The sequence below is a fragment of the Medicago truncatula genome, chromosome 7 (genome assembly GCF_003473485.1).
Source record: "Medicago truncatula cultivar Jemalong A17 chromosome 7, MtrunA17r5.0-ANR, whole genome shotgun sequence".
Lineage (NCBI taxonomy): Eukaryota > Viridiplantae > Streptophyta > Magnoliopsida > Fabales > Fabaceae > Medicago > Medicago truncatula.
The window spans coordinates 39,424,083-39,439,807 of record NC_053048.1 but is presented as its reverse complement, the minus strand read 5'-3'; the positions used below and the strand labels follow the sequence as shown (position 1 = coordinate 39,439,807).

The window sequence follows — 15,725 nt, the reverse complement described above, 5'->3', positions numbered from 1 at the left end:
GAGACAACTTTATTTAATGATATAATTGAAAGTGAAAAAATCATCTCAAAAATCATGTATTCCCTTATATATAACTCGTTTCAAGACGGGAACTAATGTGCCGCTCTTTCCACTGGTATTGTAATGAACGATAAAACAGTAAAAAAAATTAATGAAGTGAAGGGTAAATTTGAAAAAAAAAATGTTACAACAAAACATAATAATTTTTTAAGGTCAAAATAAGATTTTCCACACTATATAATATTATTTTTATTGTTATGGATTGTTCAGGCTATTGTTGTGGATTGTATCTATTTTAACGAGAATTACTTAATTATTTAAATAAAAATTATAAAAAAAGTTTAAACGAAGGGGTAAAACTGAAAAGGAAAAATACAACCCAAAATTGGATGCATCCCCTTTATAGATTGATATAGATTCCTTCTATTGTTATGCATTGTATCTATTTTAATGAGAATAACTTAATTTTTTAACTGATTATTTAAATAAAATGATAAAACAATTTAAATGAAGGGTTAAAACTGGAAAGAATACTCCAACTTAAAAATTGGATGTATCCTCTTTATAGATTGACTAATGCGTTTCTCTGTTTGCTATTTTTATTGCACTAATGCGTTAAATTATAAACAATAATTTTATAAAATTTTGATTTTGATTAAAATTATATGTATAGATATTTTGCACATTCATGTTGTAGAAAACTATATTTACCTTTTACAGACAGAAACTTCACTTTTCTATAAGTTTTCTTTCTCCTTCGGTCGCGTGGAGAGGGGTGGTATTGGGTAAATTTTTTGTCTAGAATCATCCACTAGATCTTTTTTTCTCCTCCTTCTTTTAATCCACATAAGTGATTTTCATATATTTCATGTTTTTTCTTTTGTATTTTTTTCATGATTCTGTCGTTTGAGTGCGACGTTGTGTTGTTCGTCATTTTGTGTGGTACTATTTGATTTCTTGTTTTGTTGTGGTATTCGTTTGGTTTCTATTGAAATATGGTTTCAATCAATTACATATTCGATTAATGATTTGAGTGTCAACGATGTAGATCCGAAGACGTGGATATTCTAATTACTTTGATTTGTTTCTTCATATTATTTGTAGGCAAAATGTATCTAATCAAACAATTGAGATTATGTGGTTGTGGTTGATGAGCTCCACAAAGGAAGAACAATTCCGCAAGAATTTAAGTTCAATTTATGGATAGAACAATTTTTTATCATATTTTATTTATCTTCTAGCCAAATTCCAAATTATCATGGTTCTTTTCTTTTATTTATCTCTCAATCAAACTTCAGATTATCACAATTCTTTTCTCCTGAAACTTAAAAAGAAAAAATTGATGGGTAAATTAAATATAATAATGAATGTGTTTTTTTTTTTGGTGTAGTGCTAATGAATGTGGTAGCAACACATCATAAACATAAAAACTTTGTTTTATTGTTTTTTCAAAAAAGAAACTTTATTTTTTTGTTATTGATACCGACATTTTTTTCTTTTTGGCAAAAAATACCTCTGTTGGTGGAATAAAATGAAACAAAATTAGAATGTTAGTGTACATACTCATCGTGAGAGAATTGTTTTGGTTATCTAAGTACATAATAATTAGTAAATTGTTGAAAACAAACAATTTATATTATCCTTGAATTTGCAATGTTTATTCCAAGCTTCTTCGTGGCAGCAACATATTTTAGCTGAAAAAGGAAAGTGCAAGAACCACTTAAAGAATTCATATAATTAGTCTTAATCCATAAGGAAGGGTTGTAGGGGAACATAATATTATTGGATAAACAAAGGTGACTGTTGTTAAAAGTGTATTATTTCTTAAATGTACCAATGAAGCTTCTATCTAATTTTCTTGTCCATTACTAGAAAAATGACAGAAACAATTGGGTCCCTTGTTGGCTGTTCCCTATTTTTGCCAGTTCATATTTTAGCCGTTGAACTATTCTTTTATAACAAGTCTTGTACATATACACGGTGTGTTGTAGCTGTACTTGAATTCAACACATCAACCAACTACTACATTTTAACACATTGTAACGTTAGCATTAATTTAATTCCATTAAAACCCCTCATTAATTATTTAATGTTTGATTTATAATTTTTAAAACGGATACTATTGGAATGCTTAGGAGCGTTTGTTGGGTCAAATTTGAAAAGTATACCTTTTTTCTTCATTTATGCTTTAAAAATTAAATAAAAGTGTGACAAAGAAAGCAAAAATAAATTAATGTACCACTATATAATTCCTCTACTCTTCACCACCTTTCACATTCTCACATTTTGGTTCTTGATCTTCTTCGAGGTCTAGTAACCTCGTAGAGACAAGAATTCCACCATTCAATTCTTAAGAAGAAAAAAAAATCTTTTTTCAATTTTATAAGTAGGGATTTTGTAGTTATTATTTTTATTATATAGTTTTGAGAAATGGAGGTACATTCATCAGTTGTAGCCAAAAGACTATGGAATGTGTTGAGGATCACATTCTTTATGATGAGAAAGAGTCTTGTATCAAAGAGAAAGATGATTATGGACATGAATTTGATGATGAAGAAAGGGAAAGTGCTAAGAAAATCTTTGAGCAATCTCATGTCATCCCATAATCGTCACCACCATCATTCATCGAAAAATGGTGGTGGTTTTATGGTACATGATTATGAATTCTCTTGTAGTAATAGTCCAAACCCTGCTTTTTTCAACATGTCAAAACGTAAGCACCATTTCAGTTTTCCTTGTATTAATGCTCCTAATGTTATTGATGAGGAACCTTTACCTTGTCAATATCAATTGTCACCAATTGAATTTGACATTGAAAATGTGTCTAAGGATGGTAAGGCTATGGTGCCCAAGACTCCTGAATACGCATTCAATTTTAAGTTTGATTCATCTGAAGAGAGAAAAAGCCCACTTCTCTCACCTTTTTCTGTGAGGGTCTCCAATTACTCAGCATTGGGGGATAATGATGAGATTGGAAATTGTCAAGTTGACGATGAGGCTGAGGATTTCATTAGAAGGTTTTATGAGCAGCTAAGAACACAAGGCCGTATGCAATTGCCTGGGTTTTAAAAAAACTTTGCGGCCACAATTTAGACGGTGATATCAAGGATCCCAAAGTTAGACGCGCTACATTTTATCGGGACTCTACAATATCAAGGATCACAACTTCACTGTAATTATTATTATTATGATCTCGATTTAAAACCTTGTAAAATTGGTAGTTACTACAATGCCAAGAGAAGAGATGTAAAGACAAATTGAATAATGATATATAAACTCCCTATCTGCATTTCTGAATGCTGATAAACATTGATCAACTAGCTTCTTGTATAGCATCTCTAAGAATATGTTCTTTAAAATTTTACATTTTATTTTGTGCATGTTTAAATTGTGTTGTACTGTTTATGATGCATAGTCAATTTTCATGCGAGTTCGTCTATGTGTGTGAATCTGTTATCAAATGGATCATTAACATTATTTATTTATTTCAAATTCATTGTCGATATTTACAATTTAATGTAATTCTGGTCATATACAAATCCAGGGACGAATTTGATTAAACTCTTACAATTTCATAAATCATTTTGAAATATATATCCTACATTTTCAATCAACAATTTGTGTATTTACATTGTCGAAAATAACAATTTGTGTATTTATCTATTTGGTTTCAGTAACACATGAGTATTCAGTATAATGAATGAATGAGATGCATAATGTTCTGTGTGCATCATTGGTGCACGTTTGGTGTTCTATGTTTTATTCTATTAACAAGTTTATCTGTATTCTTATTTTGCCCAATCATAGAAAAGTGTTTTGGGGATTTAAGACCCCACCCACAAGCTCTTGTATCTGAAAAATTCCAGCCAGCTACCATCAGTACTTTTCACGTGTTGGTAACTGCTGGTCTTCACTTTTTCTAATGAGAATGTTAGTCTTCAACTATTAGGTATGTGAAGTTCATCTGTTACAATGGCAGCAGTTCCGGGACAGCAAGTCTCGTATAGCAGGAGACGGACGGAACAAAAAATCAATAGCCAACCGAGGTTTAAGGCTGTGGAGAAAGCCAATAGCAGCCAATGTTAAATGTAATGTGGACGCGACTATTTTTAAGGAACAAGGTTGGTACAGTATGGGAATGTGTCTATGAGGGGAAAACGGAGAAAATTTGCGGCAAAAACAGCATGGTTTAAGGGCCCTCTACAGGTTTATGAGGTGGAAGCGAGATAATGGGGTTTGGTGACATAAGTTTAACTTCATCGTCGTTAAAACTTGCTGGTAAGGAATTGGTTGAGACCACAATTAAGTTATTCAAATTGGACGATGACAGTTTCATCTTAAATTGGGCAGTTTAAACCAGTTGAACAAGAATTAATTTCCAGTTGGATTTTGAAAAGTTGAAACAACAGTTGGAAGGCAATTAGCCGGTAATTGTGTAGTTGATGCAGCAGCAGGAGTGTAGGGAAATCGTACATCAGAGACACATAATGGGGGGAATTATTTTTCCTTTTGTTGGATTAGACCCAACCTTGCACTTGCACACTGCCCTTTCATTTTGTTATCTCATACTTCTACTACCTTTAGATCGAGACACACCATATGAAAGTATTTTTTTAGTGGAGATTCAAAACTTGTTGTTAGTCACAATCACATTATAAGAAGACTCATGATTAGTCAATACTGGACCCAAAATATACAAAAGCAAGCATACAAAATGTGAAAGAAACTATAAAATCATATCGTACAAACCAAACCATTACCACCTATTTTCAAAATACGGGCCTGACTGCCAATGATGGGCCTCCGGCTCAACAGGCGGAGGAGGATACACAGAGGGTTGCGGCGGTGGATAAAAATTATATTCATAATAATTACATCCTCCGATCAACGGATACGAAACAGACGGAGCCGGCCGCACCGCAAATGGTCCCTCACAAACCGGTGGATAACAATACGGGTACGGCCTCTCAATTTCCGGTACATGATATTGCACCGGAGCATAATCATCCGGTGTCAAAACAGGATACCCAGATATTCTCCCATCGAGAATCTGAGACGAGTTCGTATTTCCAATTCCTGTTAACCTATACGAAAAATGGAAGATCCCGTTGGATTTACCATCACAACGAATCTCGTAGCTAACAAACCTCTCAGCACCGTCGATATCACGAATCAGATCGGTTAAAGGAACACGGCATTCTCCAAGGAATTTATTGCCGAGGATGAGACCGTCGTGACGAAACTCGAAGGATAAGAAGAATTCGGATGGATCTGGGTGACTGGAGAGAAAGGAGAGATTGAAGCGTGTTTGGTGGTTCCATTCAGGGTTTGTTCCGTCGTCGTCGGTGTCCCTGTGAGTTGGTGTTCGTTGCTGTTGTTTTGTGAGTTTGGTTTTCGGGTTGGTGGTGGAGATTGAAACTTGTGCGTAGAGGGTTAGTTTTTGGAAGAAGTTGAATGCGTTTATGTCTTTGCATGAGATTATTTTTAGGTCTATGAAACTGTTTGGTTCCATTTTGTGTTGTGTTTGATTGATTGATTGATATGTTCTTTTTTTATTGTGAAAACTGGGCGTAGATGCATAGGTAAGAAATTAATGAATTTGAATGGAAGTTTCCTTTCCTTATTGATATGCACATGGTCCTGTTAGAGGTGAGAGTGATTCACAGCCGTCAATTACGAAGGTCGTATTGTATTACGACCGGTATCGGTACGTGGCTCAGTCTTATGATTGCTGTCCACAAAAATAATTAGGAGTAAAAATTATCCTCTTAAAAAAATCACTATAATTTCATTTTCAATAATTGTCGATGTTATTTTTTTAGACAAATTATATTGAGTGTACGGGTACACCAAATCATTAAATTCATATTGAAACGAGTTGTTTTTTCGAAGAAAATGAATTGTCGACGAAATAAAATTTTACATTTTTTAAATTTTTGTTACACATAACAAAGAATGTTTATTATTTTTTATAAGAAAATGTTAAAAATTTAATTTGATTCTTATAAACAATGAAATGATGTTTATTCTTATAAAATATAAATAATGATGTCTTATCATAGGCCTATTTTTTTTGTCTGGCCTGACCTGAAAGCCTATTTACAGGCATACTTAATATTAAAGTCACTAAACATTTTATTTTATCTACTTTTAAATAGGCTTAATAGGTCTCAAAGCCTATTTCAGTGTAAGACTTGTCTATCACTATAAGGCCTTAAAAGCCTATTTCACTATAAAGCTTTAAAGCCTATTTAAAAAAGTCAACTATGAAGCCTAACATGCATAAACAAGCCGGCCTATTAGGCTTCATAGGCTTTTTTGATAGCCTAAATCTGACCTATTTACTTAAATAGGTTTTTTAAAAAGCTTAAGCCTAGCCTTTTTAATAAACAGGTCAGGCCAGGCCAGACCAAGCTTAAACAGGCCAGGTCATAAGCCCCTGTAGGCCGACCTGGCCTATTCCCAGCCCTATTTATAGTTTTCTCTTCTATAATGATGGATCATTGGTTATTATATTTCAAGTTCATATTATGAGAGTTCAAAATCGAACCAATCTAATAGAAAACCCGTAAATTGAATTAATCTAAACCTAAACCAAAACTGTAAAAAATCGTATTTAGTTTGGATATATTTGAATCAATTTTTTTACTCAACCGCATGGTTTAGTTTAATTTATGGTTTTTTATTTTATCAACCGAACCAAACCGTAATATAAGAAAAATGTTAATTGAACCTATGTCACATAAACAAATACACATAGAAACTTTTAAAAATTGATATATATTTTTTTCTCTTAAGTTTTTTCTTTGTTTTTTATTTCAAAATTATATATATGTACTACTTGAATTTTTCTAAAATGATTAAATCTTAGTGTTTTACGTTTGTTGCGTAATAAAATTACTTTTTTACATTTTTAATTTCTTTTATATTGTTTGGTGAAAATAAAATTATTATAAAAAAATTATTTTTTTTATACAATTTTTTTTTTTTAAACATGCTAAACTATTTTTGAATTTTTTAATTTTGGATACTAAATTTAAAACATGTAAATGGATACCGGACTTCTATATTTCAAAAACTGAAAAAAGAACTATCGCAAACTCTTGTAAAAAAAAAAACTATTGCAAACAGGATCTTAATCTTCCTTCCCGCTGGTTCATTTAAAAAACCAAATCGCATTTCAACTTTCAATGCATTTCGCGCCGGTACCAAAACGATGTCCTTTCCCACCGCCGCCTCACCTCCAGCGGCGTCAGAAGCCGGAACCTTACATCACGACGACGGTGACTCTTACAACGTCAACGACGATGACGCTTCGTTCGATGCCATTCGACTCGACGACGAAGGCTTCCCCTCACAACAACTCCCAATCGAATCCCCTTCGCCAAACGGGTCGGAGAAAAGCAGTTTCGCCGCCGATTTCTACCGCTGCGGATCCGATTGTTCCTCTCTGTTGACGCCAGAACGAGATTCGTTATCTTCGGGGAAGAAACTGAAGCAGGCGAATTTGTTTCAGATTTGGGGATTCAAAAGAAATGTTGAATTTGAATCCCCAAATCAAGGTGGTTATTGTGATGTTGTTGGTGAAGGAAGTGTTTCTTCTGAGAAGAAGAGTGTGAAACGTGGAAATTGGGGTTCAATTTTGCGTGATACAGGGAAAGTTGTTGAGAATTCAAAATCTACTGGGAAGAGAAAGAGTTTTCATGGAGAGAAGAGGGTTACTCGTTCTTGTCCCTTTTATAAGAAAATGCCAGGTGAAATGAAATTTCTTCTATTTTATTGATGCATTTTAGTTACTTTCTAGTTGTAAATTTGTTTGAATACATATTTTCTGTTTTTGTAAGTTAGTAAAATTCAAACTTTAGGAATTAATCAAAAAGGGAATATCAATGTGTTTGAAAAGACTTTTCTTTTATAATTTCATCATAAAAAGAACCGACAAAGACACAAACATCAGACACGATATTGACATTGACACTATGTAGACATTGCTAAAAAAACATTTGAAAATAGACGTGATTGGATGTAACCACATGTGTTTGTGTAGTTTAAGTGTCGACACTGACACATGTAGGACACTCAGACGCAACATCACTCTAAAGGGTTTATGCTGTATAGCTTAAAAGTTTAATCTTGAGTGGTCGATTTTGGATTAGACTTGTGTAAATGCCAAAAGTCCAAATGCAATGAGTGATGAAGTAAATTGATTTGACAACTCAGATTGTCAATATATATATATATGTTGATTTTTCTTTTTCTGGTTTGTTATGATAAGAAAAAATTGTGTTGTTTATAAGTTTAGTCTATTTGCTAATGCAGGGACAAACTTCACAGTTGATGCTTTTCGTTATGGATGTGTTGAGGAGTGTTCAGCGTACTTTCTTAGTCATTTCCATGCTGATCACTATGGTGGTCTTAGCAAGAAATGGTCACATGGGCCTATTTATTGCTCTCCTCTTACGGGACGGCTAGTTCAAATGTGTCTCTATGTAAACCCTTCGTAAGAACTCAGAAACTCTTCTATCTTTTATACCTTCTGGCTAGATTACTCACTTACACGAATAAAAATTCCAAGTGCACTTGATCATGTCTTTTCCATTTCAATGAAGTGATTAGCTTTTTATGATATTTTTTGTATAGGTACATCTGCCCTTTGGAATTTGACACTGAATATGTGATTGATGGTATCAAAGTGACTTTGATAGATGCTAATCATTGCCCTGGTGCAGCTTTGATTCACTTTGAGCTCCCAAATGGACAATGTTATTTGCACACTGGGGACTTTAGAGCTTGTAAACTAATGCAAGACTATCATCTTTTTGTAAATAAACGTGTGAATGTACTTTATTTGGATACTACATATTGCAACCCAAAGTACAAGTAAGACATTGGTCGTGTTACAAAATTTGCACAGATTTGTCATCTGGTTACAACTATGATCATTGGCTCTTCTAACATAAATTGATGGTTCTTGGTAACAATTTTCTGCTTCAGGTTTCCTTCTAAGGATGATGTACTCAACTATGTTGTCAAAATTACAAATAATCACCTCAAAAAGTATCCCAGAACTTTAGTGGTTGTTGGAGCATACAGTATTGGTAAAGAATGTGTATATCTTGCAATTTCTAAGGCACTTGGGGTATGTGCGATTTTTTCCTCTAGGAAATTTCTGTGTAAATAGTTACTGGGCCTCTTCATGGGTTGTAAATTGTTTTTTCCCCCAAATAATATTAAAAGTGGCTTTCAGTTTTTAGGTTGTCTTCTCCTAGACTGTTTGTTTCATTCACACATATATGTGGCACTTTTCTGATTCAGGTAAAAATCCATGTGAATGCTTCAAGAAGAAGGATACTGCTAGCTTATGATTGCCCTGATTATTCAGATAGACTCTGTACAAATGGAAATAACACACTTCTCCATGTTCTGCCCATGTCATCTCTGAGAATTGAGGTTAAATTTTGTGCCGATATATTTTCCTCTCAAAAGTCTCTTTTTTTCTTACATTTCTATTCTGTCATCTCTTAAATCACCATCCATGTTTTTCTTGTTACATTAGACTTTGAAGGAATACTTGAAGACCTACAAGGAACAATTCACATCAGTATTAGCATTTCGTCCAACAGGTATTTTACCAGTACTTTTAATGAAATTTACTTTTTGATTATCTTTGTATATTTTCAAGATGTCTACAGAGAAGGTATTTGTGCTGATAGAGTAGTTATAAAGTTTGTGCTATTTATTTCGTATTATCAGGTTGGACTTTCAGTGAGAAGATAGGCAATGATCTGGCACTAATTAAACCTGTTTCCAATGGAAATATCACAACATATGGTAAGATTAGCTGCAGTTCAACTGCCACACTTGATATAAAATATGAACTTAGGTTTAGTGCTTTAGTTATATATCAACAATGCATAATTACTGAACTGCTTGGTAGGTCATGTTTCTGACTGAAAAAAGCTTATCTGTTGTTTACTCTCTGCTGGTCTTTCAGTACGTATTTATCTAGCTAGCAAACTACTAATATTGCTTATGAGTCCCTTTTCTCTTCTAGGGGTTCCCTACAGTGAGCACTCCAGCTTTACAGAACTGCGAGATTTTGTTCAGGTCCATAACTGAATAATGATTACTTTATTATGCACATTTGATAGGTTTTTTTTTTTTTATGGTATTTGTACATTTGCATTATTTTGTTAGTGAATTCATCTTTTTATCTTCCAACAGTTTTTGAGGCCTGACAAGATAATTCCTACTGTGAATGTTGGAAATGCTGCTAATCGAGAAAAGATGCAATCTTACTTTCGAGACTGGTTGAAGGGCTGAAGTCCTCAACTGTTCTTTAAAAAGATCCAGTTTGTAATATGAGCTTTTCATTGTAAAACCAATCTGTGGGGACTTCAAGTTTAGTGCGCTTGAAGGTTGTAATATGAGCTTTAACAAGAAATCCTCTTCCCGTACTTCATCAAATGACTGCTGTTTCCTAAACTTTTCTGGTTGAACTTCTGTATTCTCCCCAATTGTTCTCTCCGCTAAAAAAATTCTTGGAAGATCCTACTCTACAAGATATGCATCAATTTTTTGTCCACCAAAATAGGAAAATATAAAATGAAATGCTGTTCTTAGGCAGTTAGACAACTTTCCGGTTATGAACAAATATCTTCTTTTCACCATTTTATATCAAAGAAACGACAGCGTGGTGAAAAAGCTTGGGTAGTATTTATTGGAGTTACAACACGATTCCAATTATTTAATCCCAAATGAAGCTCAAGTAGTAAATGTAGGAGTTGTATTATGTAGAACTTTATTTATGTATCCCGCGGACCGTGGGAGCCTTTGCTAAAGTTATTGGTATTGTAATAGAATTTTGAGAAATACATACGCCATTGTACTTGTATGATTTATGGTATTGGATATGATGATGATTCACTTTTTTTTTTTTTTATATGTCGTGTATTCATATTTATCAAGCCAGTGAAGTAGTTCATCTTTTGCACATGTGAGGAAAACATCACCCAAATACAATGCAAATTTTGTTATTATTGATTTGCATCTTGTGAAATCTCCTTGGAAGGATTATCACAATCAACTCTCCCTACCAATTTTTATAATGTTTGTGAAGTTCTGTCAATAGGAATATATAGATGGCTGGAACATTTTAGAAAGCTAAATAAGGAGCAGATTGTCATGATTTTTTCAGGATAATTATAGTTTACTCTTTTGTGATTTGATCCTCTTGTAAAATTCTATCAGTAACATATATACTTGTTATATAACATTGAGCCTTCAATTACCCAGAAAGAGAGGAAACGAATGAAACCGTAGATAACAAAAATATCGGTTAACTATTAACGGATTTATGAAGTTATGAAACAACTTTTAACCTTGTTATAAAACAGAAAAAGTGGCATGCTTAATTACTTCAATGGCGATTTGACTAGTAAGAGATTCAGACTCAACCATGTAATGTTTATTCTAGAAAACAGATGAAAATAATATGAAGTGACATGGAACAAATCCATAAAATGATTGAGTCAAACCATGTGACTAAATTTTAGTTTATGATTAATTACTGTATCTATAATCTATATCCATAACAATAATATTACTTTAAGCTATCGCTTGATGAAAGTATTCTGTGAAAAGTATTCTCCTTGAGGGAAAGTCCAGGTATCAACATATGGTGCATTTGTTTCTTTTTTTTTTTTTTTTTTTTTTTTTTTTTTTTTATAAAAGGTGTGTTTGCTTCTTTTACAATTCTACTATGTGAAAGAAGTGCTTTATCCAAACATCTTCGAGAAAATGGGAGGAATGTTTGAAACTGCAAAAAGGGTGGATTGCATTCGAGGCCTTGGATTGATAATAAACATCTCGGAGAAAAATTCAAGTTTTGATTCATTGACTCAAAGAGAATGTAAGTTACATTGAAGCTATTTATAGAATAAGCTAGATAACTAGATTACTTGAATAGAAAGTAATCGGTTATAACTAACTTCTACTAAGGCTAAATTGTCTTCTCTATGCTTGATGAGTTGACTTGGTGACTTGCTATATCCAGACTCCGATGAAAGCTTCTCGTGAGTTGAATCAATAATATCCTTTAATTGACTATGAATGAAGGAAAGATAGGAAACTAAGATGAATTCTCAGTCTTATCACAACCAACCTAAGCTAAAATTATAGGAATTCTTATCCATGAATAAAAATTAATACACTACAAGAAACATTACCTTTTGTCAGGGGCAAAATCCTTGAGAAAAGGACAGAATCCCTGGGAAAAGGGACGTTTGTGAGGGAATTTGCTAGGGGCGGAAGCATGGGCAAAACCACTCGTCGCTAACTTTTTGCCAGGGGTTACACTGGCAAAACCATCTCGGTTGGGGTTCTTGAGAATTATAAAAGCACTACACTATAACAGGAAGATCATGAAGGCATGTTCAGTATAGAATTTCTATTTGCAAAAAATGATATTAGTATACGTTAGCAGATTAGCAAATACAAAATTACATACCATCCTGCACAATCAAAATTAGACCAGACAATCTCTTTATAAACAATTTGTCCTGCAATGTTCCGAATCACATTCACTATCACAATGCCTAACCTGCTCATAATCGCTAAAATCTGCAACTATAATGGGGGACAATGTTGGATTTTGTTTTAATGTCTCACCTGATATTTGCTTGAATGGGAGAGAAAGAAATAGCTGAGAATACACAGCAGAAAAAGATGTTAATGTGAGAACAGAGTTGAGAATGCAACAAAAAGTTGAGAAAAAGTTGCTTAAGAACCCCAACCGCAGCAAAACTTGCCAACTGCCACAAATCAAACATTGCAAACTTAAACATGAACTTATCTCGGTAATTGATAGATCCTGACATTGCAAACTTGAAATTTGTCTAATACACATGGTCATGGTTTTTCTTTTTATTGTATGAGTGTAAGAGACAAAAAGAACTTTAGGTCTAATTGTGCATTTATACTACAAAATGAAGCCATGACATATTGTTAAAGCTTAGTTCAACTTAATACTACCAGTAAGCAGAATAATTTCAATTTTAAACGCCTAAGATTTATAAAAAAATATTCAAGTAACAATAACATTCACGAAGGTATAAATTAAAGGAAGAAAAGCAAACTAATGTATCAGGAACCTGCCATTCTCAATTCAGGCTTAACCTTCCTTTATCACACAATCCAGGGAAAATAGTTTGCGAAAAAACACAAATAAGTGTTAGAGAGAGTAATAAAAAGGAAAGATATAAGTAATTTTAAGATAATGTGAATCATAATAAAACAAACGGTCCCTATTTATACATGAGAAGTCCTAAACAAGAGGGTAATGAATTCACGCATGCAACAATGATTGGGAAAAGAGTAAAACTGAATGAACAAACTCTATCGTACAAAACGGCTAAACATTAACACCAAAGGCAAACTTGAAACTGAAGTAGGAAAAAAAATTACATACCTAAAACACACGGCGCATCATAACACACACTAACAGAGCATCACCTTCTCATCAAAGTGCCACTCTCCATTATCTTCACATCAAAGTTATATACCTGCCACATTCTCAATCCCCTCCACTCTTTTTTCTCCCTAATTATATTGAAGTAATCAAGAACTACATCCAAAAACAGCCAATAAAGCATGAAAAACGATGAATATTATGATGAATACCGATCTAGATCAGCAACGATCATGACAATCACCTTCTAGTGAATGTTTTGAAATCTATCTAATTGCTTTTACGGATTGAACATTCACCTTCTGCATTGAAAAAAAAGATACATTGAAACAAAGTATATATTATGATTGTCATGAGATAAAATTAGAGTTAGTTGAGCAATAGAGATTTGAAGTATGTCATGAATTAGTTGGATGGAGGAAATATCAAAGTTACATAAAAAAGCGATGAAAAGAAAAGAATTAAAGAAAAGAAAAAGGTATGCTAACTAAGAGTTTTTCTACTTGCACCCTAGTTAATCATGGTTGCACCCCAAAATGACAAGATTACCTTTTCATAAAATTTGATTTTCAAAAAGTCTATTCCTTCTTTTTTGGTTACACCCCAAAACCCTTCTTCCAAAACCATAATTCTGCGAAGATTTTCAAAACCATACTTTCTCACGTCCATTCATGATTTCAAAGAAAATTCGAAGCAAATCATGTTAGCAAGTGTTGTTCTTCAATCAATTGTGTTTTTCCTGTTATGGGTTCTCAGTTCTGATTTTGTGTTTTCCTTGTTCTGCGATTCAAAGTTCTGCGATTTTGTAAACTCAATTTAAGTAGATTCATGTAAACTCAGTTTAAGTAGGTTCATGTAAACTCAGTTTAAGTATGTTCATGTAAACTCAGTTTAAATAGGTTCATGTTAACTCAATTTAAGTAGGTTCATGTAAACTCAGTTTAAGTAGGTTCATGTAAACTTAGTTTACATAAACTTAGTTTACATGAACCTGCTTAAACTGAATTTAAGTTAACCTTGCCAATGTAAATTAAAACCTTAATCGTACAAGGCATCAGTGCAGTTGAAGGAAAAAAATTGAAACTAGCAAATAGAAGAAGAAATTCACTTACTTATATCCAATTGAGTATGGATGAAAAATATTTTGATTCACTCTTTAATTTTCATGGAGATTGATATTGAACATCAAATTGTTTGATCGATCGCTTTGTGGGGTGAAAGAGGGTGAAACTCACTGACAATGAACAAAATTAGGCTTTTAAGAAAATTTATATAGAAGGGCAATTTTGGTATTATAAATTTTTTTTAAGAAAATTTGGGTGTAACCAGAAAAACATGGGGTGTAAATAGAAAAACTCGCTAACTAACCACATGATTATGTGAAATCAAAGTTACATAAAAAGCGATGAAAAGAAAAGAATAAAAAAAAAAAGGTATGCTAACAAACTAGATGATTATGTGAAATAAAGCAATTTAGGAGTGATGTACTATGCAGTATGTCGCGAACCAGGAAAAAAGCAAGAAATAAAGCGATTTGTTGAAATAACATTAGGGCCGATTTGTTTTGTTCAAGAAAATAGGAGATTAGGTGTGATGACCGATTTGTTTCAACAAAAAAATAGGGTTAATAGGGAAATAAGAGATTAGGTCGGATTTGTTTTAAAAAAAATAGGGTTAATAGGGAAATAGGAGATTAGGTCCGATTTGTTTCAACAAAAAATAGGATTAATAGAGTTAAACAAATCAGAATTAAGCATTAGGGTTAAAACAGTAAATTTAATCAATAGGGTTTAGGTTAAAATTAGGGCAAAAATAAGCTTTCGGGTTAACTTTTATAGATAACTAGATCGTCTACCCGTGCTGCCGCACGAGTCATATACATTGTAAGTGTAGTAGACAAAAGCAAAATTTTATAATACAGTGCCAACTTATAATTTTAATGTCATAATTTTAAATACAACTATAGAAGGAAATTGTATAATTGATTCAAAATATTTTTAGTGACAATAGGTTTAATAACAGGTTTAAAATAGTAAATTTATGCAATAGGTTTAGGTTAAAATTAGGGCTAAAATATGCTTCTGTGTAAACTTTAATATATAAGAAGGGAATTTAGCATCAGGGTTAAAATAGTAAATTTATGCAATAGATTTAGGTTAAAATTAGGGCTAAAATATGCTTCTGTGTTAACTTTAATATATAAGAAGATAAGAAGATGTATCGAGAAATTGAGAAGTGGGAAAATTCAATAAGGTTA

At 32.8% G+C, this 15,725-nt stretch overlaps 3 protein-coding genes and 1 long non-coding RNA gene across 9 annotated transcripts; 2 read left to right on the top strand and 2 right to left on the bottom strand.

Annotated features, from left to right (window-relative positions):
- The first annotated feature begins 2,279 nt into the window (after window positions 1-2,279).
- Window positions 2,280-3,439, top strand: LOC11427618 (uncharacterized). The gene has a single exon (XM_003624493.4). It carries the CDS (start codon window positions 2,431-2,433, stop codon window positions 3,067-3,069), a length of 639 nt encoding a protein of 212 aa, XP_003624541.1. The 5' UTR covers window positions 2,280-2,430; the 3' UTR covers window positions 3,070-3,439.
- A 1,317-nt stretch (window positions 3,440-4,756) lies between these two features.
- LOC11437255 (protein SRC2) lies at window positions 4,757-5,512 on the bottom strand. Its single transcript, XM_003624492.3, has one exon. The coding sequence runs from the start codon at window positions 5,510-5,512 to the stop codon at window positions 4,757-4,759; it is 756 nt and encodes a 251-aa protein (XP_003624540.2).
- Window positions 5,513-7,128: 1,616 nt separating this feature from the next.
- LOC11439525 (DNA cross-link repair protein SNM1) lies at window positions 7,129-10,937 on the top strand. 5 transcript variants are annotated; one of them, XM_039828320.1, is made up of 10 exons: window positions 7,129-7,754; window positions 8,320-8,500; window positions 8,641-8,880; window positions 8,995-9,139; window positions 9,316-9,450; window positions 9,557-9,623; window positions 9,754-9,831; window positions 10,055-10,107; window positions 10,225-10,338; window positions 10,373-10,937. In XM_039828320.1, exons 1-9 carry the CDS (start codon window positions 7,217-7,219, stop codon window positions 10,321-10,323), a joined length of 1,536 nt encoding a protein of 511 aa, XP_039684254.1. In that variant the 5' UTR covers window positions 7,129-7,216; the 3' UTR covers window positions 10,324-10,338; window positions 10,373-10,937. The 5 variants fall into 5 exon arrangements, 4 of the variants coding, with proteins under 4 accessions (XP_039684254.1, XP_039684255.1, XP_039684253.1 ...); XM_039828319.1 differs by having other exon boundaries at window positions 7,130-7,754; window positions 10,225-10,335; window positions 10,370-10,937; XR_005643258.1 differs by lacking the exon at window positions 10,055-10,107 and having other exon boundaries at window positions 10,225-10,335; window positions 10,370-10,937.
- Window positions 10,938-11,771: 834 nt separating this feature from the next.
- Window positions 11,772-13,810, bottom strand: LOC25498969 (uncharacterized). Of its 2 annotated transcripts, XR_003007024.2 has the most exons (4): window positions 12,670-13,810; window positions 12,509-12,560; window positions 12,228-12,406; window positions 11,772-12,105 (listed from the first exon to the last, which is right to left on the bottom strand). It is a non-coding gene; the product is annotated as an uncharacterized lncRNA (long non-coding RNA). The 2 variants fall into 2 exon arrangements; XR_003007023.2 differs by having other exon boundaries at window positions 12,509-13,810.
- Window positions 13,811-15,725: the final 1,915 nt, after the last annotated feature.